General features: G+C 43.8%; 1 protein-coding gene across 3 annotated transcripts in view; it reads left to right on the forward strand.

Annotated features, from left to right (window-relative positions):
- The window catches only part of LIMS1 (LIM zinc finger domain containing 1), a 71,706-nt gene that overhangs the window by 17,946 nt on the left and 26,399 nt on the right, over positions 1–27,361 (forward strand). The window contains exon 1 of one of the 3 annotated variants that reach the window (XM_077927631.1): positions 18,475–18,653. The exons of 1 other annotated variant lie outside the window; for it this stretch is intronic. In XM_077927631.1, coding sequence (XP_077783757.1) covers positions 18,547–18,653 — 107 coding nt within the window. In that variant the 5' untranslated portion in view covers positions 18,475–18,546. Of the gene's footprint in view, positions 1–18,474; positions 18,654–27,361 lie in introns of those variants that run through there. One more of the 3 variants, XM_028727990.2, reaches the window with a different exon arrangement.

Raw genomic sequence — 27,361 nt, forward strand, 5'->3', positions numbered from 1 at the left:
TATAACTCCCATGATCCCTAGCTAGCAGGACCAGTAGTCAGAGATGATGGGAATTTTAGTCTCAAAACATCTGGAGGACCGAGGTTGAGGAAGCCTGCTCTAGCAAGTGTGTTTAAGATTGCAGACTAAATTTCTGAAATAGTATAAAGGCAACAGATATGATAGACCTCTGGTTCCATCTGCTGGAGAGAGAAGTGCTAGCAAGAAGTAATAGGTTTTCCTTGTTTTGATGTAGAGATCTGCTGCCCCGTTTGACCTCAGAGAAGCTCATTGCTACTCGCACATAACAATTTCCTACACAGATACCACTCGCATGTAAGAAAGCCAAGTGTAACCCCAGGACCAGCATCAGAATTTGGCACCACTGGGCAGCTGGTTATGGCTTGAACATGCTCTGAATAAGTCATGAACGATACCTTATTTCTGACCTGAACAAAATAGGATTTGACAAAAGAAAGGAACATACAAACTGGCTGGAAATTGCCACTTTCCAGGGATGGCAATTAAAAAGGGGAAATTGAGCCTGACCAGACTTTAGCAATGAGGCAAATATGATATGCATTCTTCACAACCAGGTAAGACAGTGTCTTTGTCCTGGCTTACATCTCTTTGTAACAGACAGATTCTGCAACCTTTTGAATCGTTAAGGCAGAACAGGAAGATGGTTGCAAATGCCGCTCATCATTACGGAATATACAAGTTATTAATGTATATTTGTTTTGATATACATTTAGCGTTTACAACACAGATGTCATACTTATTGACAGATATTACAAACTAGCATGACAGATCACTATTCATTATGCTTCCTTCCCATTTAGCAAGGTTATAATCTTAAAATTCCCAGGCCTATAGAAGAGATGCTAATTCTGAGCCACATGCAGAACTTGGCTATTCAACAAATGCATATAGTTGCAGTCAATGCAGGTAGTGTCTTAATCAATTAGCATTTAATTCATTCTATACGGTTTGATACGGGATGCGGGTTTGCTGTGGGTTAATCCACAGAGCCTAGAACTTGCTGATCAGAAGGTCAGCGGTTTGAATCCCCGCGACGGGGTGAGCTGCCGTTGCTTGGTCCCTGTTCCTGCCAACCTAGCAGTTCGAAAGCACGTCAAAGTGCAAGTAGATAAATAGGTACCGCTCCGGCGGGAAGGTAAACGGCATTTCTATGTGCTGCTCTGGTTTGCCAGAAGCGGCTTAGTCATGCTGGCCACATGACCCGGAAGCTGTATGCCGGCTCCCTCGGCCAATAAAGCGAGATGAGCTCTGCAACCCCAGAGTCAGTCACGACTGGACCTAATGGTCAGGGGTCCCTTTACCTTTACTTTATACAGTTTGATGTCTAGATTCTTGTAAGAACTTACAAAGCTGAGGCTATTATTTATCTCATTGCTCTTTGTATTTTGTAAGGTTAGTCAGCTTTAATTTACATTTGCATCTTTCGAAAGCGTTAACAGTATTTTCCTTTTAGACTAGAACTAAAAGGTGATACATAATGCTTTTTGAATGTATGAGTCTTTTGTTTTATCCTTTACATTTGCAAAAGTGCAAATAAGCGATCTACAGCTTTGTGCCTCGTAACACAGTTTCAAAGGGAATTTAGAAATATACACAGGAAGTAGATAAGATTTCTAAGTTCTTGTAGACTTCAGCTATGTTTCTGAATGCAGCTGGTTCATTACAAAATACCAAGGCTTTAATCTGCCTCAGAGAGCTGTTGTTGATATATGATGAACAGATAGCATTTGTGTGGCATGGAATTAACTAGACCGTGATCTGAGTAACACATATTATGCTTAGGATGGCATCAGAGACCTGTGACATTCTCAGTCAGGCCTGTTTCCGTTGCATTCCTTTTCATAGCTTCTGCTGTGATGGCACCCAGTGGTAGGATTGTGGAAGCTACAGTAAAAGTGGATCTATCTGGCATCACAGATTATTTTACCTGTACCTGTGGAAAGACAGCTTTGTTGCAGCAATGCCTTACCATACCTCCAGGGTGATTCTCACTTTCCCTTTCATTCTTGGGTGTGCGTACCTCGGTAGTACAAAATATTCAAATATATCGTGAGGGGGAATCTGTGTTAGAATTGGCCACGTATCTCTTTTAGAAACTCAGGAGTAACATCTGAGAAAAGATCGGGCCATTGCTTCCAAGGGAAGCTTTTAAAAGGGAGGGGTGCCTTTCACATTATCGGGGGATGCCTGAATTTTATTTTTTACGAAAAGTAAAGTAAGAATTGGCCCTTGCCTATCTTGCCAGACGTGTGGCTTTCTCCCAAGGTTCTGCTTATTCAGTAGTACAAATCTTTTTCCTGTTGACCTCTGAGCTCTATCTGCTCATCATCTGCATGTGTTTATGGGCTGTAAAAGATGCTATATTTCATAGCAAAGAGGCAGTTCTATAGTAGGGCAATCCTTATAACCTACATACTCAGAGCTCTTCAGCCAATGTGCAGGAGATACCACAGACTGGGCTGGCCGCACAATCAAAAGTATGTAGTTGGTGTGAGATTCCTCAGGCTGAAATGTACAGTGGTACCTCGGGTTAAGTACTTAATTCATTCCGGAAGTCTGTTCTTAACCTGACACTGTTCTTAACCTGAAGCACCACTTTAGCTAATGGGGCCTCCCACTACTGCCGCGCCGCCAGAGCACGATTTCTGTTCTCATCCTGAAGCAAAGTTCTTAACCTGAGGTATTATTTCTGGGTTAGCGGAGTCTGTAACCTGAAGCGTATGTAACCTGAGGTACCACTGTATATTGTAGTGGTAGTAGCGGAGCTTTGCCAAGCATCCCCCGCCAGCCACATCATGGCACCCAAATGAGACACATGATGTCAGGAGTGCGTGCAGGAGCCAGGCCCTGTGACCAGTAGGGCTTCGCAGGACTGGGGCCTTCCTGAGTTTGTTCTGGGGAGGCAAGGCGCGGCCGCACAGGTGAGGCCGCTTGGTAACTCACTGCACCTGCTGGCAAGAGCCGGGAAGGGATATAAAGTCAGCATTTCCCTTCGGCTCTTTGTCACAGCAACTTGTTTCCTGCCTTGCTGCGTTTGGCTTCTTGCGTCCTGATCCTCAGACCTCGGGTTCTTGACTCCTTGCTTCTCAACCCTCGAACCTTTGACTTTGTGACTCCCTGGTTCCTGACCCTCAGACCTCTGGCTTCTGGACTCTCGTTCCTGCTCCCACCCCACCATCTTGCCCCTGGTCCTGACGTCCTCAGCCAGGACTTCGACCGCCCGTAAACTGGACTGTGATACATGACTTGCCACATCCTTTGTGTGTCTAAAACTCCACTGCCACACCAGTTTGCATCCTCAGCACAGCTCTTGCAGGTGCCATCGTGGATGGCTTAAAAGTGTTTCAGCAGTACAGCGCTCCGAAAGAGTGTTAAAATAAAGCAAATAATTTTGATTCAAGTGGTGGCTAACTATGTGGCCTCACCCTTCTCTGGGTGATAAGGACAGGAATTCATGTCCTTAAGGCAAAGAAAATTTCCTGCATAGGTTGAGTAAGAGGACTATGCCTTTACTGAGAAGAAATATGCTAGCGCAGCCAAGCATATAATTGAGGGACGGTGTTGCGAAATACGGCTCTTTCCAGTTCTCAGAACAATGTTTTGACAGACTCTTGTTATAATGAAAAGAGACACGAGTGTGAGCCCGTGTTTGCTGCTGATTTCGCTGCATAAGGCCCTGCTGCAGAAGAAACAAGCTGCTTTTTCAGTTCAGTGGTGGCTTGTCTCTTCAGCAGAGGGAACTCCTTAGGTCAGGGGTCTGCAACCTTTAAGACAAAAAGAGCCACTTGGACCCATTTCCGAAGGAAAAAAAACCTGGGAGCCGCAAAACCATCACGACATTTAAAGCATGCGCGCCGCTGCCCTCTGATCTGACAGCGGGCGGGAAGGTGACGTCGGGACGGTGCGTGACTAACGCACGCACCGCCCCCATGCGACGTCACAGCCAGTACAGCGCCCGCCACAGTGGGGAGTGTCGGGGCGCACAATGCGCCTCCTCCCCTTGCTAGTATCCGCCCCGGAGCCGCGGCAAAGGTGTAAAAGAGCCACATGCGGCTCCGGAGCCGCAGGTTGCAGACCCCTGCCTTAGGTGAAAACCACAAGTTGCTAGAGTTCTCCTTTGGGTTCTGCTTCAGGCTACGCTGTGTTCTGGTCTAATGCTGGAACTCCCAAGGTTGGACCTCTGGCATCTCTTGAGTGAGCAAGTAGCTTAAACAAAAGCAGGCACAGGTGTTTAATGCATTTGTGTCCAAGGTAATGCCTCTCCTTTGAGAAAACTTGGGGAGTTCTTGTCCAACCACCACAGGCGCAGTGGGCCTGGGCCCCACAGTCCTCTCCTTGGCCCAGACCCAATTCCTTTGCAGCCTCCGATTCTGTATCCAGATCCCTGCTGGATGCAGGGGTCATGACAGGCCGTGGATGATGGGAATTGTAGTTCAGCAACATCTGGAGGGCTAAAGGCCACACCTGCCTTAAGCCAACATAGCAATGCCAATATGCCCTGAGCGAGCTGCTTCATTGGTGCATTTTTGGCAAAGAGATATTCTGAGGCAGAGTTGAGGCAGCCGGACTTTGTACTGTCTTACCAGGCTAAATATTTGCCCTTTCCTGTCTCGGAGAGCTTGACTTTGTTAGTCTACATAATCAGCACTGTGATCCTTGAACTTCTTACCGATTATTCCACTGGCTTTAAGGGTGACTCTAAAGCAAATGGCTTGAAGGCTGCCACCTATGAAGCTTTGCAGAACTTGCTCCAGACAGGGTGGGTAAAAATTAATAACAAATAAAATTTAACGGCACTGGTGCCATAGTTGCCTTGCAGTGTAAGTTTGTCTTCCTTTTCCTTGAAACCACAAATTTTTTTAGTGTCATTGTGAAGCAACATCCTGTCTTTCCTGCCTGTTTCTGTTGAAACAATTAGAATTGGGCTGGCTTATGAAATTTAGGCACAACAGAACTTTGTATTTTAAAGGAATTGGCTTTTAATAGGCAGCATGTTTGTAAAATTGCGTCTTATGAATTGTGTGGGGAATGCAACCAAAGTAAGGCTGCTTTTAGTCTTGCTGATATCAAAAGTGAAAAGCATATAATTAATGATCCCATGAAAACTAATAGGATTATATGATCCTTTTTTAAAAAAGCTACATCATGCCCAAAGATTTTAAAAGTATTGAGTGTTTTCATTGAGGGACTGTTCAAGTCCTTATTTAATTTATATTCAGTTAACTTTGTTATTCTGAGGGTAGAAGAGCAATGCCATTCAAAAAGCAAGCTTTTTAACTAATTTAACAAATAAACACATTCCCTGCTTCCTCCACCTAAAAAAACCCCAAACCCTTTAAAGCACCTCATAATCTTAAATTAAAAGAATGACATTTCTGCTGTGAAATCCAGCAGAAGCATGATCTATGAAGGACCTTACAGAGGAGTGTCACTATAATTGTTGGTGTTGCCAACATGGTCCTAGGCTTGCAGTAGTGCCCGTGGGGACTTTCCCTGATGCTTGTGAGAAGCCACAAGTGCTCCCCAGCCACTGCTGCCTTTATCATGACTGCTGCTACCCTCTCTCCCCCTCTCCTTGAAAAGAACATAGAGCTGGAAGAGGAAGTGGGAAGACTGTTGCTCTTTTCCATATCCTCTTTCAGCTCTGTGGTTTTCAAGACTCATATCTGCACCTGAACAGAAAGCAGAATAACCAAGAGTGGAGAAAAGGAGGGAGAGAGGGGTTATCTGGGAGACTAGAGGAAGGAAAACAGAGTCACTGGGGAGAGGGAGATAAGAGGGGAAGAAACTGATGGATCCTTCTGAATTGTCGTAATTCTTACAAGGGATCCCTTCAAAACCACCATCAAACTATAGGTCATATATTTGATGCATAACTACCAGCTCTCACCTGTAGAAAGTTGTCTTTGGGATCTTCTCATAATGAAATATCTGATAGAAAGTAGCCTTGTGGATGTTGGTTTCCTCCACTTGGTCAGTCTCAAGAATTAGGCTTGATGGGATATTTTGAGGAGTGGACTTAAAAAAAAAATGCTGCCTCACTCAGCTGCAATGCATAGTCAAAAGAAATGTGCCCCCTTCACTGCAAAAGATGTAGGGGGCTTAAGATATGAGAACAACCACCGAGACCTGCGTTTAGGGTCACATGTGGAGCTGACCTTGGCTCCCCCTACCTTTGGGGCTTTGGTTCCTTCTGCCATATTACAGAAGCCTCTACCACTTCAGGTCCAGGGGGACTTTTTGTCACTGTTCATTTTACGTAACAACATCTATATCCTTCAAGGAACTTAGGGTGGCTGCTGTACATGAAGTTCTTATGTACAAGATGTGGCTCTCCAAGCAGGAATATGAAGAAGGAGGCAAACGTTTCTGAGCACAATTCACAGTGTTGGTGCTGACCTTTAAAGCCCTAAACGGCCTCGGCCCAGTATACCCGAAGGAGCGTTTCCACCCTCATTGTTCAGCCCAGACGCTGAGGTCCAGCACCGAGGGCCTTCTGGCGGTTCCCTCCCTGCGAGAAGTGAGGTTACAGGGAACCAGACAGAGGGCCTTCTCGGTAGTGGCGCCCGCCCTGTGAAATGCCCTCCCATCAGATGTCAAGGAAATAAACAACTATCTGACTTTTAGCAGTCATCTGAAGGCAGCCCTGTTTAATGTTTTTAATGTTTGATGTTTTATTGTGTTTTTAATATTCTGTTGGGAGCCACCCAGAGCGGCTGGGGAAACCCGGCCAGATAGGTGGGGTATAAATAAATTGTTGTTGTTGTTGTTGTTGTTGAAAGGAAATGCCCATAAAACCCTGTGATTAAAAAATATATTGCTGCCTTTCCCAGTGCTTCTAATAATTGGATAGCTTTGGCACCAAAAATTTTGTGTCGCTTTTGTAGGAAATGAAGACATTTCCATTTGATGTGTTTTAAAATATAATTTTGGTTGGTGGGGAGGTTTTTTTGTGTGTAGAGAGAAAGAAAAGGCCCATTTTCGTGGAGGAGGAGGCTTTCCTTTGCTCTGGACATGGGGTTTGAAACTAAAGTTTGAAACGTTTCCAATACTATAATAGACGTATTTTGCATCTTTCTTCTAAGTAAAGAAGCTTTTGATGCGTATCCACGTTAAAAAAAAAAAAAATAGGAAGTGGTTTGTCAAGTCATGCTGCCTTTTATCACCACTGCCAGTAATGACCACAGAGCAGCTGTGGAACACAGAATATTCGGCACAAAACTATATGTGGCATTAGTCCATTCAACAGGTCTTGTGCTGCTGGCAGAGCGACAGCGTGAGTATTGTCGCATTTTATTTATTTCTTTTCATTCAGGGTGCCATCAGTTTGCTTGCAAACTCTGTACTTGTAACCTAAATCTTCTTTCAGTTTGCACGGCTGGCATGTCGTTTAGTAATTTCAGAAATAACTGTTAATGCGGCTACACAGGCACACAGTTCTAGAGAGAAGTGAGACTAGTTGAATAATGTCCCATTTGAGAGACTTGCTGCCATTAAGCCCTTTGGGGACTGGAAAGGGAGCTGTTCAACTGCTTTTGTTGGATCTTGTGTTGCTTAGGAATACTATTCAGTTTGCAGGATAACTTGGGGGGTTGGGATTATTTGGGCTGCCCATAGGCCATCACTTCTGAAGAGCAATGGTATTTACATCCCCTTCCACACCATGCTGGCCATGGTCTTCCATTCAGCCAGTGGTGTGTTGATAGCTACAAATGCAATTGGGTGGTAGAGGAGCAGAGGATGCTGTTAGGGTAGCATTAAGTCCTGTGTACAGTGGTACCTCAGGTTAAGAACTTAATTCATTCTGGAGGTTCGTTCTTAACCTGAAACTGTTCTTAACCTGAAGCACCACTTTAGCTAATGGGGCCTCCTGCTGCTGCCGCGCCGCCGGAGCACGATTTCTGTTCTCATCCTGAAGCAAAGTGCTTAACCTGAAGCACTATTTCTGGGTTAGCGGAGTCTGTAACCTGAAGCGTATGTAACCCGAGGTACCACTGTATACAGAAATAGTAGTTCTGTGAGCGAGTGAATCTCTTAGTCTGTATTCCTACCTCCTCAACCTGTCAGAGTTAAAATTAAGGTTGTCTAATACTCAACAACGTTATATTTATAAAAATAGCAGTAGAAATAGGGAAGGCCTCTGCTGGCCAGTTCCTAAATATACACATGGAATAAACCTGTATTCAAAGATGACCAACATGCAAGGTTTTATACAGGCTGGTGAGAATAAGAAAGGAAGCAAATCAGACTAATGTGTTGAATAACCAGAGGATACAGCATATACAACGTTGACACAGAAAGACAGCACATTAGGCACTCTATCAGCAGAGGGAGATGTTGCAAAACTGATTGCCTGATAGGTAACAGTATGAGCTTTTATTGCAAGTAAAAAAAAACCACAAAACCTGGATGGGCTGGTGTCTGCATCTGTGTCCAGCCTTTATGCCAGGGGTCAGCAAAGCTTTTCAGCAGGGGGCTGATCCACTGTCCCTCAGACCTTTGGGGGGGGGCGGACTATATTGGGGGAATGAATGAATTCCTATGCCCCACAAATAACCCAGAGATGCATTTTAAATAAAAGGACACATTCTACTCATGTAAAAACACGCTGATTCCCGGACCCAAGGCGATTGGGCCAGATCCGGCCCCTGGGCCTTAGTTTGCCTACCCATGCTTTATGCAGTGGTAAAATCCTATTCAGTTATAGTTCTAGCATAGAAGTCACATGGGAGAATTTATGTGCACTGCTTTATAAGGGAAGTAGAATTTCCAGTAGTCTTTTGGCAAACATGGGTTTTTGAACCACGCATGGGAGAGGAAGTCATATGAGAGGGTGATTTGGGGTGGGGAAATGGTTCCGTTTCACCACACCCTACGGACATCTCTGCTCTAAATTCCCCTCTCTCACCACGCCCGGCTCTATATTTCTCTTTCCAAAAGAGACTGGGTTAAATTAAAAAAAACACCACACACACTATGCCAGGGCATTATAACATATGTTAGAGTATAACATGCAGTTAGTCTGTTAGTCTACAACTGTAAGGAAGAAATACACCAGCTTGAAATGAGAAATCTCCAATATGAGAACCAAATTTAGCTAATCTTTGTTTTAAAACCTTTTGCTGGTTGTGTTTTGTGTTTTATTAGTAATTATCTATACTTGTGTTTGGACCATTCTGTGTATTTTTGCTTTTTTAAAAATTGATAATGAAATTGTGTATGCTGCTTGGAGAGTTTTATTATTAAGCAGTCTATAAATCTTTTTAAAAATAAATTCCTACGTTACGTGGAGGGAAAGTCCCTGTTTACAGCCAGGATAGTGTCCTAATACAGCAGTTGACATGCAAGGGTGGAAATATATCTCTATTGTGTATTCTCTAACTGTCCTGAATATGAGAGCCAGATAAGGACAAAAGCTTGGGTCTTTCAGATTAGGCTACGCTGGAACATACAGTCGTACCTTGGTTGTCAAACACCCTGGAACTCAGACGTCTTGGCTCCCGAACGATCGAAAACTGGAAGTGACTGTTCCGGATTTCAAACGTTCTTTTGGAAGCCGTACGTCTGACGGGGCTTCTGCAGCTTCCAGGAAGCTCCTGCAGCCAATCAGAAGCTTCGATTCGGAAGTCTAATGCTTTGTAAGTTGAATGGACTTCCGGAACGGATTCTGTTTGACTTCCAAAGTATGACTGTACAATGAAAACAATGATAGGGTATTCTATAGTTACTGTTTTCACCCTGGGTGTTTTTTTGTTTGTTTGTTTGTTTGTTTGTTTGTTTGTTTGTTTTGCCACACACCAATGCTGTCATCTCTAGAGATTTGGCTAATGGTAGTACAGTGGTACCTCAGGTTAAGAACTTAATTCGTTCTGGAGGTCCGCTCTTAACCTGAAACTGTTCTTAACCTGAGGTACCACTTTAGCTAATGGGGCCTACTGCCACCGCACGATTTCTGTTCTCATCCTGAAGCAAAGTTCTTAACCTGAGGTACTCTTTCTGGGTTAGCGGAGTCTGTAACCTGAAGCGTCTGTAACCTGAGGTACCACTGTAAAATAATTTCAACGGGACACATTTCTTCCTTCCCATACCCACCACATTTGACATATCTGAGCCCTTCCCAATGGTGATTTAATTTGGGTCAAATGTGAGATCGGACAATAGATGGAAGTTATTAGAGGCCTCTGGGCCAACCTTGGCTCCCGAGTTCTTTACCCAAGGTAACAAGAGGAGAGAAGGTGGACTAAGGTCTGCGTCAACTGGTCTTTCCAGTAGGCCACTTGGAGATGTAATCCTTGCCAGGTGTGGCACAAGAGGAGGACAGAGTGGCAGTGGCACTTCAGTGGTGGTGGGGTGAAGCTGGGGGAGCCCTGGGTTGGTGGCTGCAGCCCCTCAGGATGCCACTGCCAACCTGTTCCTCCTCCAATCTCATCCTAGCAAACATGGTACTGCCAGGAGGGTGCTGTTGCCATTCTACTTCTCACAGACTTCTGCTTCTCATTGCCTTCCTTTCTTAAAATGTATTCTAAGTTGTTGGGGGTTTTTTTGGGGGGGGATTCTTTTAAGTAATTTGACAATTCTGTTTCAGATTCATCCAGTATGAATCAATGAGCACCTATTTTACTACTGCAATTTCTTGTTTACATATGTATTATTTGTATATTTATAGTACCCCCCCCCCCAATAGAAGGATTGTTCTAAAATGTGTCAGGCCTGAAATAAATCTTTGTTCAAGCACTGGGAGTTTCCTTCTCTTTTTTTCCCTCCTACCTGCTTTCCTAGCTTTGTGGTAAAAAAAATATTTATTGACCACTGCATCCTGCCAGTGCCTTTTATTAAAATTATATGCTGACGTGTGATCATACAATGTTTTCTATAAATAGGGAAGTAGCCTACCCTGACTAGAATTTGTTTGCTGAATCACTATTTCCTTGGGCACAGCCAGGTGGTACAAGTTGTGTGCTTTGTTTTGTTTGTTTGTTTTGGCTTGCAGAGGGAGAGAAGTAATTCTGTTTTCTAGGTAAAATCTCTTGATCTTTGTTATAACAAATGAGCATTCGCTCCCACCTCTTCCCTGTATGGTAAACAAGCTGAAAGGCATGTTCTTCTTAAATTCATTAACTGCCTACCAACTCTTCCCATGTCACTCCCTTCTGCAGCTTAAGAGATGCAGAAATTACTCTGAGGATAAAGGTAAAGGGACCCCTGACCGTTAGGTCCAGTTGCGGACGACTCTGGGGTTGCGGAGCTCATCTTGCTTTACTGGCCGAGGGAGCCGGCGTACAGCTTCCTGGTCATGTGGCCAGTATGGCGTAAGTCGCTTCTGGCGAACCAGAGCAGCGCACAGAAACGCCGTTTACCTTCCCACCAGAGCTGTACCTATTTATCTACTTGCATTTTGATGTGCTTTCAAACGGCTAGGTGGGCAGGAGCAGGGACCGAGCAACGGGAGCTCACCCTGTCGCGGGGATTCATACCCCTAGGCTCTGTGGTTTAACCCTGTTGTAAGCACAACCCACAGTGCCACTCGCGTCCCTATACTCTGAGGATAGGGAAGTATTATTAGGAAGCCTTCTAGTTTGGCCAGAAAGAGACCCAATTTGAACCATAATTTTGTGTACAGGAGGGAAATTCCTTGGACATGACTTGTTCTCTTTTTGGTGATGGAGTAGGTAGCATCATAGTTGAGACAGAGTGACTTAAAAGGGGGAGGGGAATGAAGATTCTGTTTTAACTACAGGAACATTTTGTATAAAAGGGGAGACCACATGATGCACAGACTACTATTTTCACTTTGTTTTTGTTTACAAGAATTATGTTTAAGATTTCCAAAGCGAGTCTTCACTTTTGTTGAATGGCTGTGTCACTGGATGCTCAGAAGCTTTTGCTTAGCTCCACAACGGATTCTAGCTGCTTAAACATACAATTTGAATGCATAGGAAAAGTGAATGGTAGTTTGAAAAGCCACCTTTTTATTTATTCCAGCTTGAAGAGCCTCTTTCTGCTTGGATGTCACGAAAGTAAACTGGGTGCTGTCAGTGGAGATTCTACTTCGTCCCCATTCATGAGTCACCCCAAAAGCAGAAGGACAAGTGTTTGGGTCACCTGGAGAAATTTCTAAGATGGTGACAGGGAGGGGTGTTATGTTTAGCCAAGGTGCTAGTGCATTATAAATGCTGGCTAAGCCATTGTTTCTGGTCGTGCCCCAGTGTCTCATAACAAGAACCCAGCTGCTTTCACATCAGATTTGGTAGTTGACGCAAAGCTAGCAAGTCTTTCCCTGAAGCCAAGGAAAGCAGTCTGTTCTGGATTATATTTCCTTCTGTTGAACATTGCCCTTCTCACCTGGATGCTAAACTTGCCGGCTGTTGCATCCTGTACACACCAGGCTGGCTGTAAAAAACATTTGGGCTGGCTCTGAAAAGTTCTAGCTATACTTCTGTGTAGTGATTGAAATGCGCAGACGCGGATAGTGTGGTATCCATGTCTATCTATACATTTCAGGCACTAGGTGGAAGTTCACTGAAAGCTGACTAGGGAAAAGACAAGTTAAATATTACTGCCGTGTAAGTGTTGCCTGATACCCAGAATTTCTCACAAATCGAGCAAGCGTTGACGATTTTCATCCAGGTGAAGGAATCTTGATCTGTTCATCATGTTTATTTTGAAACTGCTTGACAAAGTGGCCAGTCGTTTTAGTGATTGTTTCGTATTGCTTTTAAATGTTTTTTGTTGTGCATTCCCCTGATGTTTTGCAAGAGGGTGGTATATTCTGTAAACAAAATAAGGTAGCTGAACCACTACAAGTCTGCTAAAGATGGTTTGTACGAAATGCTCATTTACACAACCAGTAATTTTTATAATAACACCCTCACTTCAGTCTCTGACTTGTTTACACACTTAAGAGGTGGTGAATCCCCAGGCTGAAGTGAAATGAAAGTCAGCAAATCTCCCCCTATGTAATTAAGCGGCTATGGATCATTTCTCTATCATTTCAGAATATATGGCCATTTAAACAATAGCACAATCATCATCTTGTGGATATGCAGAGGTGGGCACAAGCAAAGAACTAGCTGGGACTATGCGCAAGAGAGCTTAAAAATAATGAGATTTCCTGTCTGTGTTTACAAGGATTGTTGGCTCAGGAGAACAACCCTGACTAAATAGCCTCAGGTCCCTAGTTTATATAAACAAACCAAGGGTTAAGAGGCTTATTCACCTACAGTTATGTGTTACAGGAAAGGAGAAGAAAACCTTTTGCAGAGAATTACAAAGCTGCAGAATTTAGACGTAAAGAGCAACCTATTTATTCAGGGTTCTAAACTGAAGAACATATTGCAAAACTTACCTTGGAAGTAACTAAATCTTCCGTAAAGAGTGGTGATCCCTCTCCCCCTGCCGGCTCCTCAAGTGTGCATTTATGGCGTACATTATTTCATTGTTTTAGTTTTCCAAACCAGTCTTGCTGTATGATAAATAAATCTCCCATCAGTTGTAACTTCTGCCTGTGACTAGCTTACCTGCCCCACAGGTGAGAGACAGTCTTATGGTTTTCTGGCTGCTATTGAGATGCTACAGAAGAGAAGAGCCTATGAGACGAGAAATTAAAGAGCAGGGGCCTAGAAAAGAAATTGGCTGGGGCCTGAGGAGGCAGCAGGCTGAGGCAGTGGCTTTCCACCAGTGTGCTATGGCACCCTGGGGTGCCTTGAATGATGGCCAGGTGTGCAACACTGGCCTCTGTCCCTCTTTCCTTCCCTCCCTCCTCTGATGCCCTCTTGCGTCTCTGCTTCCCGAAGGCTTGCATAGCTGTTCGTTGCAGCAGCCCTGGCTATAAGCTCCGCAGGCCAATGGTGCCTCTGGGAAACACCTCTCTTTGGGGCGAGGGTGGTGTGCAGCTCAGAGACCAGGGGCGGAAGCAGCAGCTGCCCGGAGGACCCCCATGGGGAGTGGAAAGAAGAGGAGAGGAGGCGGAGGGAACACTCCACAAGGGAGGGTGTTCGAAAAAGGGTGAGAGGCCATGACTGCATATTGAATTTGTGGGGCGGGAACCCAAGCTGCTTGTACCTCAGCAATATTACTGCTACTGGTAGCGCGATACTATACATATATACTAAGGAGTAAGTCCAGTTGATTTCACTGAGGCGTACTATCAGAAGAGTACAGCGGTACCTCGGGTTACATACGCTTCAGGTTACAGACTCCGCTAACCCAGAAATAGTACCTCAAGTTAAGAACTTTGCTTCAGAATGAGAACAGAAATTGTGCCCCGGCGGCGCAGCAGCAGTGGGAGGCCCCGTTAGCTAAAGTGGTGCTTCAGGTTAAGAACAGTTTCAGGTTAAGAACGGACCTCCAGAATGAATTAAGTACTTAACCCGAGGTACGACTGTATAGGATTGCACCCTAAATCTGTGTGTGTGTGTGTGTGTGTGTGTGTGTGTGTGTGTGTGAGAGAGAGAGAGAGAGAGAGAGAGAGAGAGAGAGAGAGAGAGAGAGACAGACATAGAATAGGAACTCCCCCCCCCTCCCCCCGCAAGAAAAGCTACTAGCATTTCACTTATCTCTGATTGGGAAATCCTTTCCCAGTTCCATTTAAGACTTTGTAAATTTAGTTGTTAAAATAAAAAATGGGTGGAATGGCTTTAGGAACCGTACAAAATGTGTGGTGTTGTGGCAAAATGAGATTGTGCCATGTTGATTGTCATCCGGAGATTAGGCTTCAAAGAAGTTCATGCCTGAATCTGTTTGTGAATTCTTCTACAAGTGCATTGCAACCAGGATTTTGACCTTGGAAGAAGCCGTGCTAGATTGGGGCAGATATGGCTACACAAACATCTGCTGACCTCCCTTTGGCAGCCATTCATGCAAACAAGCTGTAGGTTCACATCATGTACTTTGGAGCTAGCAAAATACGCTCTCATTTGCAGCAGAAAGGGTGTGTGGTAGCATTTCTCTTGTTTGGATTTTGCCTTATTAGTTTTAAATAGCAAACATGAACCACAAACGACTCTTATTTGAGCAAAATCTCTCTATTTCTCCCGTTACACCCACAACTTTCAAATGTTGCCCTAGTTTTCTCTTTAATAGATATCTCCTGTGCGTTCATTTTCTTCCTATGACAGAAATGGCAATGCTGACACGTGTACCGATTATGTTCTTGTAAGAGTTACTCCTGCTGATTTCTTTAAGAGCAAAACAAAACCCAACAGCCCTGCCACATGAATTGTTAACTGTGAGAGAGTACTAATTGCCTCTTAAAGACCGCTAATGAAAGATTTTAGGAAGCTGTTGCTTACTTATTTTTCACCTGCTGCATGTTGAGAGAGTTAGCTGAAGCTCTCCCACTTGAAAAATGGAATGTTGCATGTTTAGGCAAATATCAGGATCTCCCCCCCCCCCCCCACACACACCTCCAAATTTCTTATTCTCCAGATGTGCATTCTAAGTGAGGGCTGATTTGGAATTTGTCTCTACTTCTTAAAGTGGGTGTGAACATAATCCTGCCCCTTCCAAGCAGGTGTGCAAGGACACACTGTGCAGAAAATTTGTTCCTCAAGCACAGTGGGAGCCATGCTTGGGCAATACGTGGGTTTGTCAGCACACAGCAACTGGACGCAGGACAAGCACCTCTCCGCAGGTTCAGTGAATCAGCCCCACCACATGCAATGTTCCTAGCAGAAGCGGATTCTTCATGACTGGGTCCAAGAAGTCATAGCCTACTTACTGGAAACAGAAAAGGGAAGGGTTGGGTGGTTTGAAGAGGCCCTTACAATGCATAGTGTCTTGGTTGCTGGTTATAGTGCTGCTATGTTCCACCTTTGGGTAAGCACACAATGCCTCCTGTTTAACAAAGACAGTAGAGACCAGCAGTGATGCACTCCCAGTAGCTGTGAACCTGACCTCGTAATGAAAGGATCCAACAAAAGGACCGTGCCTCATCTCTTTGCAAATTGTATAAAATATAATTCTTAAATGCATGTTTGTGTCATGGGGTTGCATTCAATCTTCCATGAGCTTAAAGATTTCTGCTTGTGCAATGGAACATAGGGGAGGAGAGGAGGAAACTCCCATCATGCAAGCATTTACCAAGAATAAGGCTGCAATCATAGCCCCACTTACCTGGGATTTAGGTAAAGGTAAAGGGACCCCTGACCATTAGGTCCAGTCGTGGCCGACTCTGGGGTTGCGGCGCTCATCTCACTTTATTGGCTGAGGGAGCCGGCGTACATGTGGCCAGCATGACTAAGCCACTTCTGGCGGACCAGAGCAGTGCAAGGAAACACCGTTTACCTTCCCGCCTGAGCGGTACCTATTTATCTACTTGCACTTTGATGTGCTTTCGAACTGCTAGGTTGGTAGGAGCAGGGACCGAGCAATGGGAGCTCACCCTGTCTCAGGGATTCGAACCTCTGACCTTCGGCAAGCCCTAGGCTCTGTGGTTTAACCCACAGCGCCACCCGCGTCCCTTACCTGGGATTTACTCTTATTTAATTCAGTAGGATTTCTAAATGGGCATAGTTGGAATTATTCTGGATCAATTCCTGTTACCCTGGATTGCTGAATTAAACCTCCATGTTCAGCCACTGTGTATCTCTTGCGTACCAGTTGGGTAGCTATTGGTGATGGCTACTAGTAGTTATGGTGGCTACGCTCTGCCTCTGTGGTGGGAGGCAGTAGTACTTCTCAGCACCCACTGCTGGAAACGGCAAGAGGGGAGAATGCTCTTGTGTCTTGATTCTGCTTGTTCATTTCCATCTTGGTTGGCTGCTGTGAGAACAGGACTAGATGGGCCAGTGGTCAGTTCCAGCAGACTCTTCTTGTGTTCATGTGAAAAAGTGGAGGGGGCAGTTGCTGTTGTGCCTTGTCCGTGGGCTTCCTAGAAACAGCTAACTGGCCACTGGAAGGAAACTTGATCCCGAATTAGACAGAACTTTGCTTTTATTCCACAGGACTACTGTTCTGTTCTTAATGCTATTCTTAATGGGATGTTCTTCACAAAGCATATGAGCATTACGGATACAGTTGTCTTATTATCATTTAGTACAATTACAGTGGTACCTCTGGTTAAGAACTTAATTCGTTCTGGAGGTCTGTTCTTAACCTGAAACTCTTCTTAACCTGAAGCACCACTTTAGCTAATGGGGCCTGCTGCGCCGCTGCTGCACAATTTCTGTTCTCATCCTGAAGCAAAGTTCTTAACCCGAGGTAATATTTCTGGGTTAGTGGAGTCTGTAACCTGAAGCGTATGTAACCCAAGGTACCACTGTATCTCCTTGGAGCTCAAGGTGGTTACGTGATTCTCCTTCTCATAGTTTTATCTTCACAACAACCCGTGAGGTTGGTTAGGCGGAGAAGGAGAGAGAGCTACTGGCCCAAGATCACCCAACTGAGCTTCATAGCCGAGTGGGGTCTTGAACTCTGGTCTCCCAGGTCCCCGTCCAACAGCCTTCCCACTACATCACACCGGCTCTCAACTAAGATACTTTTAAACAAAAACCTCCGGTCAACATAAATGTAAAAGATCAACCATCACAGACACTTTTTCTTTGTGTTATATATGTGTTCATTTTGTTGTTGTTTCTTCTCCTCATTTTAAATCCTGTGGGTGATATGATACGTGATCGTTGTTTTTTTGTTATAATGCGAATCATTTTATTATGCCTAATGCAAATCACACTAGGCTTTTATCACAAGGTTAAATGAGGCATGCATGACTTAGAAATCTCCGGTTTGCCAGCTTCCTCTTTTGCAGGAAAGCCTTTTATATACCCTCCTTGTTCCCCTAGTTTCCAGTGGACCTTGTCCCAAAGCACATTGGAAGGGCGATGAGTGATGAATGACGTAGCCTTTAGTGCTTGCAACCTGGACAGAAAAATACTCACAATTTTGGACTTTTCTATTTTTGCTCATGAACTTAAGTCCTCCTACAGCATTGTGTTTCAAAGTTAAGGGAAACTTTTGTGTATTTTTCCTGTCTCACTGTCTTTCACTACTTTTCATTTTTTTAGATATATATAAAACCACCTTAAACACCAAATTAATTCTCAGGTAGAAAGCCACAGGCCTTCCTTCCCTCATCAATGAAGTGCTAATAGGTTTTGCTTTTGTTAGACTTCATGGTGGTGTAACCCTTTAGCTGGTCCTTAGCTGAAGATTTTCAGCTTCTTGAAACTGGCAGGAAGATGTTTCTTGTTGTTTGTGGCAGTTTTGTTGCACAGTGCGTGGTTCCATTTGCTTCTGGGCGCAGAAACAGCTGAAGCCCTGTCTTCTCACCGAAGCATCCCTTAGGTAGGAGGCTTAACTCGCTAAAGGAAACACAGTGCCGTCCGTTCTGGAGGGTGTGTACCTATGTGAAACAGGAAGCAGAGCAGCAAACCGCCTGTGAGGAGAGAGACTTGCAATTCTGATCAGCGCAGGTGTGCAGTCTCTCTGAGAGAGACGTCTTCCCTCCAAGCATCTTGGCAGTTGTGCTGTTCAACAGGAGCTCTTGTGTGCTCTGGGAGGGGAGCAACTGTTGTGGGTAGAGCAAAAATGACTGCGTTACAGCTGAAAGAATTATCGCATTCAGGTCTGTACAGGAGGCGACGGGACCGTCCAGATAGCCTGGGTCTTCAAGGGTTACCTGAGCAGAAGCTGAGGTGAGTGGTGGTGAGGAGATTAATGGTTAACTTAAGACAGCTCTGGGTGTCTTTTGAGTTTAACACTGACGCCTGACAGAATCAGTTGCAGAAGCAGAATGCAGGGTGGTGGAATTGTAATAACGCTAATTATAAAATGTGCCCAATTGGAAATAGTCCAGAGTTGCCAGGATAATCTAGGAGGAGTTGAGAGGAAGCAGCTGTTTTCCATTTACTTCATTTCTCAGTTTGACTTACTATCCTAAATGCTGTAGTAGCACGAAGAGTGACTGTAAGAAGTGTCAGTAATTCCCCTTCCCCAATATTTTTGAACACTGCTTAATTTCCCCCAGAACTAACCAATCTCCAGATTAAAACCTTAAAAATAAGTTTTAGTTTCCAGCACAGTCGCATTCAAAGAGAACCCCATTGCTTTATAGGAGTCCTGGGCTGTTCTATTGGGTTTTTCTTTTCATTTAAAAAAAAAGTTGTGATGTGAGACTTGTCAGATCTTGATTTACTCCCCACCCCCCATAGATTTCTACTTATTATTATTGAAATGCCTTGCAACAAAAGAATGCAGTAGAACCACTTTATATGACCTTACGAAGGGAAAGTAACCAAAGAAAAATCTTAAACATTAATGACACTGGTTAGTTTCCAAAAGTTGAGCTCCTTTTAAAATATTGATTTTATAAAAGTGCAGGTCAGTAGAAGATTTTGTGTTGCTTTTCAAAAAAAAGGAATGAATGGTGTAATGATAATAGTGATTAATGTAGATCTGGTAACGAATAACTTGCTGTGAAAAATTGCATTTTTGTACGGAACTGTTAAAAAAAAATCCCTGAGCAAATGTCAAAAGTGTTAGTGAAGGGGAAGAGTTTCCTGTCATGCTATGACTAGTGAATGACTAGCTGTTTTAACATAACAATGTAAACCTCCTGTGGAACTCTGGGCTGCTTGCTAGCTGGTGCTGCTGGACAAGAATCTCAGAAATAAGAGAGCAGAAATAAGCATGAGCTTCTGCCTGCCCCTGGGCAACTGGATCTCTGGGCAGATCTTTGGATAATCTGTAGTAGATGGGCAAGGACTTCTCACTTCAATTGTTTAACAATAGCACCAGCAAAATGTCTCTTCTCCCTGAAAGTGGGGTAGTAGTAAACCAGGGGCATATTTTTGTTTGTAAGGACTGCGAGCTGTGTTCAGTTCTGATTTTCAGAAACTTGATTCCTGGCTCAGAGTACTTCAAATTCATAAGTGTGTATCTTTTTGGCAGCAGAGTCTGGCTTTCAGTTAAAAAAGAAACCAAGGAGAAATCTTGCGAGCCTGCCCACCTCTGCTCTGGAACAGTCAACACCCTTTGAAAACAAAGCATACTCTCTATGAAAAAAGGGCCCCTGCCAGTTCAGATAAAGGGTAGAAAAGAACAGTTTGCTACCAGCGAAGTCTTGCTCTGTATTCTTCATAATTCCTGGTTTGCTCACGAAGTGGGCAATAGTCATTTCCTCTGTTAAAGCAATGGACCTCACCTGTTAACTTAATGGTCCATTGGCCCAGTGTTGTTGCTGAAATTTTGTTAGAACAGTGACCAAAATCCCTGATCCCTTCAAGCTTTTATAGCTAACCTCTAAAGAAATTACCATGAGACCGCTTTGCTTTCCTATTCCTGATAATACCATCCTAATGTCATGCCGGGACGCGGGTGGCGCTGTGGGTTAAACCACAGAGCCTAGGACTTGCCGATCAGAAGGTCGGCGGTTCGAATCCCCGCAACGGGGTGAGCTCCCATTGCTCGGTCCCTGCTCCTGCCAACCTAGCAGTTCGAAAGCATGTCAAAGTGCAAGTAGATAAATAGGTACCGTTCCGGCGGGAAGGTAAACGGCGTTTCCGTGTGCTGCTCTGGTTCGCCAGAAGCGGCTTAGTCATGCTGGCCACATGACCCGAAAGTTGTACGCCGGCTCCCTCGGCCAATAAAGCGAGATGAGCGCCACAACCCCAGAGTCAGCCACGACTGGACCTAATGGTCAGGGGTCCCCTTTAATGTCATGCCATCCTTTGGCGGGGAAATGCAGCTCAGGACTTTTATATGTTTACAGCCAGCATAATGCAGTTGTCAAGAGTGCTGCACCAACCAGAATTCAAATTGCCACTTAGCTGTGAAGCTCAGGAAGTGACTTTGAGGCCATCACTCCTTTTCAGCCTACTCAACCTACCCTTGCTTTAGGAGTATTAGGATAAAACTGTGCTGCCCCAAGTTCTTTAGTGGGACATGGGATTAAAAAAAAAAAAGGAACTACTTAAATCTTGGGCCGCCAAGACATGTCACCCCCAAGGTATGTGTGCGCCCACAGAAGCTTTCCCCTGATGCATGCAGGTTCCCTTCTCCCTGCTGAAATCAAGGCTTGGAAGAAAGATGTCATTGGAGCCAGTAGAACAGGTTGCGGTGTGTGATTCGTTGTAGTGGTTGAGGGTGCCCATCACAGCTTCTCTAGCTTGAAAATGTGCCAACAGGCAGGTGACCCCTGGCATCAATAAAGAAAACGTGTAGAAGGTGAGCGAAAATCAAACTATAATTTTTGACTGCTAATCAAAATTCTCAGTTGCTGGTGATATTTAAGAGTTCCCATTCCTGGTGCATCTCGGAAGTCGTCTCTAGTCATATTGGCGAGATTTTTATTAATTTGGGACTGCCTTTCCAAGCTTTCTTCGCTTTGCATTTTAGGTAAAATGTCAAAGAAAGTTGTAAGTCAGTACTGGACGAGGTATTCGCCTTACCCTTTCCACTGTTTAAAGGTCTAAGTTCAGTTTCTAATCCAGGTAGCCTGTGTGCTTTCAGATTTCTTACATCCTTGTTCATAAAGAGATTTGTTTGGACCTAGGTCTTGTTGGGTAAAATGCTTTCCAAATAAGACTGGGGCTGCAATCCTGCGCAGACTCTGTTTTGAGTAAGTCCCACTCAACTTGGTAGGACTTGCATGGGATTGCTCTTCACAGGAGTTTTGGATTGCAGCTTTGCATGCTGATACTACATATCTGTGTTCAAAGAGTGAGGAAGAAACCTATAACTAGCAGGCTGAGCAGCTTCCTGCAAAGTTAAAGGCTCGGTTCCAAACATCTCCAGGTAAAAAGCATGGCTCTGTTGGATCAATCCTCTGATGGATGATTTAGAACGGGTCAGCAGCCTTTTTCATCCGTGGGCCGATCCACCATCCCTCAGACCATGTGGTGGGCCGGACTATATTTTGGAAAAAAAATATGAACAAATTCCTGTGCCCCACAAATAACCCAGAGATGCATTTTAAATAAAAGCACATATTCTACTCATGTAAAAATACCAGACAGGCCCCACAAATAATCCAGAGGTGCATTTTCAATAAAAGGACACATTCTATTCATGTAAAAACACGTGGGCCGGATTGAGAAGGCGATTGGGCCGCATCCAACCCACGGGCCTTAGGTTGCCTACCCCTGATTTGGAAGGAAGAACTTCAAGGGGGAAGCTCCATGTGGAAGAGCTTCAAGGGATGGATTTGGGGCATCATTATAGGAATGCCACTTATTTAGTTTAGGCTGCTTTAAAAAAAATGCTGTTGGGGGTGCCATTGACATGAGGCAACTATCTCTCTTAAGCTAAAAGATCTTCAAGATGATGCTTCATAGATGACAGCTGTCAAAATGTCCCCACCCATCTCCGGCCAGAATACATTCTGCAGTCATTCTGGCTTTGTCCAGAAACCTTTTGAGCAGCTGTGCATTGCAGTGGGTCTATGTAGCTCTGTAGTGCCAACAGGGACAGCTGCTTTGGTACATCATCCCATGCCTTGTTTCTGCACTTCCAGGCAGCGCTTGGAAGTCACCATCTCTGCACCCTAGGCGCTTTGAAGTAAGAGTCTCTAGAATGGATCTGTTGGTGCATCGTCCTCAAACGCTTCAGTTTCAAAGTAGTCTCACTAATGGCTTTGGGCCTGGGTTTCAGTAAATCGCCAGTTTTGTTCAGATTCTTTTTTTAAAAAAAGAGAAAGCTTTAATGAGATCTTTAATATTACATATTTCCACTTATCTCATAAGAAGAACTCCTGTACCTCCCCTTCTGACATACATTTATGGCACAACATGAAGGCATTAGATCTCATTTCCCGCCCCCCTCAATAATGTTGCTGCGCTGCAAATTGAATGATCCCTTTTTGAAGTTCCAATACGAGTTGCCACTAGCTCTGGAGTTCAAAGTTAAGACAGTTTTAATGTAGCTTCACCCTGTTATTATTCTTTGAATTATAGCAGTGCCTTCGGGGCCCCAGCCAAGGCGCCTCCATTTTAGATTGTATATGTTCGAAAAAGATTCTGCGTAGATAGTTACTACTGTTGTGGATTTTTCTTCCTCTCCATTTCGGGGGTGGGGTGGGGGTGGCGTGGAATAATTGCCACCTCTTATTATATTCAGAAACTATTACTCACATTTTGTCGAACTGTGATATTGCATAAGATGCGGGATATTTCCATTGCTCAAAGCTTTGAATATCTTCAGCACGGCACACCCTGCCCTCTCTCTCCCATTGCCCTCGCCTTTACCCTTAACGCTTTTTTTTTGGCCTGCGTGTTGCTTAATCATCCTTCAAGAAATGCCTTTTGATTTACTCACTAGCCCTAGAGTGCAGAATTACTGGATGGGAATGTGCAACAGGCATTGCAAACTCTGGCTACGGGCGCTGCTGTGTACCAGCAACAGATTCTCTGGCTTGTGTTTTGTTTGGCCACGCTTAATGGGGGAAAGTGAGCGGGCAATAACTCACTTTTTTTTATTGCAGCTGGGAGAGCGTATAAGTAAATGTGTGGCAATAACCATTTGATTGGAACCTGCTTATCTCGTCTGTTACTTCTGGCTAGTACATTCCATGCGGAGAGCAAAGAGTGACAGGTAGATCTAGCCAAAGACAACTTTTCAGTACTGTACAGGGTAGGAATAAGTACATACATACCTGCCTGGCAACTACTTATATAATTGTTCGAGTATTGCTCCCCATAGAAGCAACTCTGTGCCAGATTCTGGTTTTGAGTTCTATATATCAAAGACAACATCTCACTGGCAAGAGCTCAACATATTTAGACCAGCACTGCTAATTTTTTTCGAAAGGAAATAAGGGTTTGCCCATTAACATCTCTCTGCATCTTTATCTTGTCCCCATCCCTCCCAGAGAACAAGTCTCTTGCTGTTCCCACTGTCCTTGAAAGAGTTTAACCTGTTATCTGTCATCTGTATCTGATAAGAATAGTTCTCAACAGGCCTTTTTACATCTTGTTCCTGTAAACAGTTGAGTTTCCCCATTTATTTCAGCCTGATCAATGGGGCATCTCCGCTCTCATTTCAGTAGTTGACATGATGTTAAAAGTACAATGCAAATCCGTTTGTCATTTTTTGCAGGTGCAGAGGCTAATCTCTTTTTTAAAAAAATTATTTACAAACAGCAACCACAAAAAACACATACAACAAAAACCACAATAACACTAATAACACAATTTAACAATTCAGATTTGAGTACTGATATACCTATAACTACACCTTTTTAACAATATTTTCCCACCTCTCCTCCCCCTACTTCCCACCACTTTCCACCTTATCTCTTAAGTAATCCTTCCATATTTATTCATATTTATCCATTCTTAATTTGCGTCGATGTGCAATTCGTTCATATGTAACTAGTCTGTCCATATTGTCAATCCATGTGCTCAATGGGATCTTTTTGCGGCTCTTCCAATTCAACAAAACAAGTTTTTTTTGCTTCTAATATGGCACGGTACATCCATTATTTTTTTTACCCCTTGTAATCTCCCACGTTTCTGGTATATAATTTAGAATTAAATTCAAATCCCCTAAATAACTTTTTTTTATTATAATTACTCCTGCTATATATAGCTAATCTTTTGGGTAACAATCCTAATCCCATTTACCTGCGAGTAAGCTACATTGTGTTCAGCGGAATTTACCTCTGACTAGACATGGTTCGGATTGCAGCCTTAGTCTGTCATGATGAAGAATACCTGGTGCATTGAAATAACAACTACAGTGGTATCTTGGATTATTAACTTAATTCATTCTGGAGGTCTGTTCTTAACCTGAAACTGTTCTTAACCTGAAGCACCACTTTAGCTAATAGGGCCTCCCGCTGCTGCTGTCACACCACCGGAGCACGATTTCTGTTCTCATCCTGAAGCAAAGTTCTTAACCTGAGGTACTATTTCTGGGTTAGCGGAGTCTGTAACCTGAAGCGTATGTAACCTGAGGTACTACTAAATTCTGTTATTGGGTGAATGTATTTCAGTGTCTTCATTTTGAAATTTTGTGCCAGCAGTACAAGGGTAGACCTGCAGCTTGTGATCATGGTTCAGCAGATTTCCAGTATTGTGTGTGAGTGGGGTTGACATTTTAAAAAATGCTTACATTTTTTTAAAAAAAATCTCTGCAAACAGTAATTTAGCACATCAAGAGTAAGATGAAGCCTTTGGTCTGATTGTTTTCTACATACTGGACATTTATAGATTCATAAATGGAATGCAACCTGTAAACTGAAATCTGGTGATTTTGTAAATTTGCTGCAGATTTGACTAGAGTCGATAAATGAACCTACTCAGGGTTTATCTTTCTACAAGGGGCAATGGCTAAAGGGACTGTCCCATCCATACTGAATGCAGAAAGAAGCTTTATCACATGGCACCTCTGAAACGGAAAAGGTGTATACATAATATGCATTCAGTTACAGGGGCCAAGCATTTGTGCACAGTCACCCTTGCTACTCATATATATGAAGTGTTTTTCATCTTGAATTTTGGTGCAGAGATTAAAAATCCGGTGATGTGCTGCCCAATCCCAAACATTCAAGTTGGATGCAAGTTCCTTAGACTTCAGTAAGGTTTGCTCTCTTGTAAGAACATAAAGAATAGCAGCTGTGCAGTGCACTCCTATGCATGTCTACTCGGAAGTTAGCTCAGCTGTGTTCAGTGCGGGCTTATGCCCTAGTGAATATTTAGGATTGCACACTTAGTGTATCTTTGAACACACTAAAATAGGTGACAGTTGGCCCTAAATGGGTACCCATCTTAGTGTTTCTCAACAAAACAACAAAAGTCTTGCAGTGCAATACATGCTAACTGGTTTGTTTTGGCACAAATTTCTGCATTTATCTGATGCAGTGGATTAGTTTTCAGGAGTTTTTGCCATAATGCATTTGTTGGACTTTATAAAGTGCTACAAAACTCTTAACGTGGGCACCGTGTCTCAGAAAAAAGTCTTCAACCATCCATCCTCCTAAGACTACTTTTTAATGATGGAGCCTTTCAAATCTAATTTTACCAGCAGGGTTGTGCAATTTTTATTTTTTGAAGAAAGGAAAAGTCTAAAATTGCAATAAGATGGAAGTGGTGCTCTGCTCCCTGTCTCCGTGTCATTAAAAATGTGCTAAATTCAGATAAATCACAGTCTTTAATCCTGTTAATATAAATGTGAACCTCTTTGTTTACTTGAGAATGGGACTCTGTGGGTCTGACATGCTGCCTAGCAAAGAAATCCACACCAGTCCCGCCACCTTAGCTGAAGGTCAGTCTTCAGTGTGGTATCTGTGATGGAGTCGTTACTATAATAAGAATGTAGTTTCAAGCCAGAAAGTCTGCTGTTGACAGTTACCCTAACCGTATAAGGAACTTCATGAACATACGAGAAGTCTTTCGTGGCAGTCTGGATGTTTGGTTTGGTCTGGTCAGGGTATTAATTATAGCTACTGCTCGGCTCATTGTCTTAACGTAATAATGAAAAGTTAATATAGTCAGCTGAAGCAGAGTCACTTCTACAGTTTCTTCATGTTTATGAACAAACCGTTATTACAGCAAGTGTGGGAAGTATATTTAGATGTGAGGAACGTTTGGCCCTCTGGTTATGGCTGAACTACAACTCCCATGTTCCCTGGCCATTGGCCATTATGGCTGGGGCTGATGGGATTTATAGTTCAGCAACATCAGGATGGCCATCTGATTTAGTGTGAGGGTCCCAGTAATCTCTCTTTGAGACTTCTACCTTATAAAGCTTCAGCAGTGCTGCAATATTGAACATCCCAAGACCTTTCAGCGGACTCACAAAGTTCATAACTGAACTGCATATTATGTTAGCAACTTAACAATATGATTAGGGCCTGCTACTTACCTTAAGAAGTGAGAGCTGGACCATAAAGAAGGCTGATCGCAGAAGAAGTGATGCTTTCGAATTATGGTGCTGGAGGAGACTCTTGAGAGTCCCAAGAAGATCAAACCTATCCATTCTTAAGGAAATCAGCCCTGAGTGCTCACTGGAAGGACAGATCGTGAAGCTGAGGCTCCAATACTTTGGCCACCTCATGAGAAGAGAAGATTCCCTGGAAAAGACCCTGAAGTTGGGAAAGATGGAGGGCACAAGGAGAAGGGGACGACAGAGGAAGAGATGGCTGGACAGTGTTCTTGAAGCTACCAGCATGAGTTTGACCAAACTGCAGGAGGCAGTGGAAGACAGGAGTGCCTGGCATGCTCTGGTCCATGGGGTCACGAAGAGTCGGACACAACTAAATGACAGCAACAGCTTACCTTAACAAAAGCAAAAGAGGGGAAGAGCCTGATTGGGGTAGAAGGAAGGGAATTAACCCTCTCCACACCCCCAATTTCTTTTTCCCTGCTGACAATCACCTTGAAAATGCAGTTTCCCCCTGTCAATA

The sequence above is a fragment of the Podarcis muralis genome, chromosome 4 (assembly GCF_964188315.1).
Source record: "Podarcis muralis chromosome 4, rPodMur119.hap1.1, whole genome shotgun sequence".
Taxonomy (NCBI): domain Eukaryota; kingdom Metazoa; phylum Chordata; class Lepidosauria; order Squamata; family Lacertidae; genus Podarcis; species Podarcis muralis.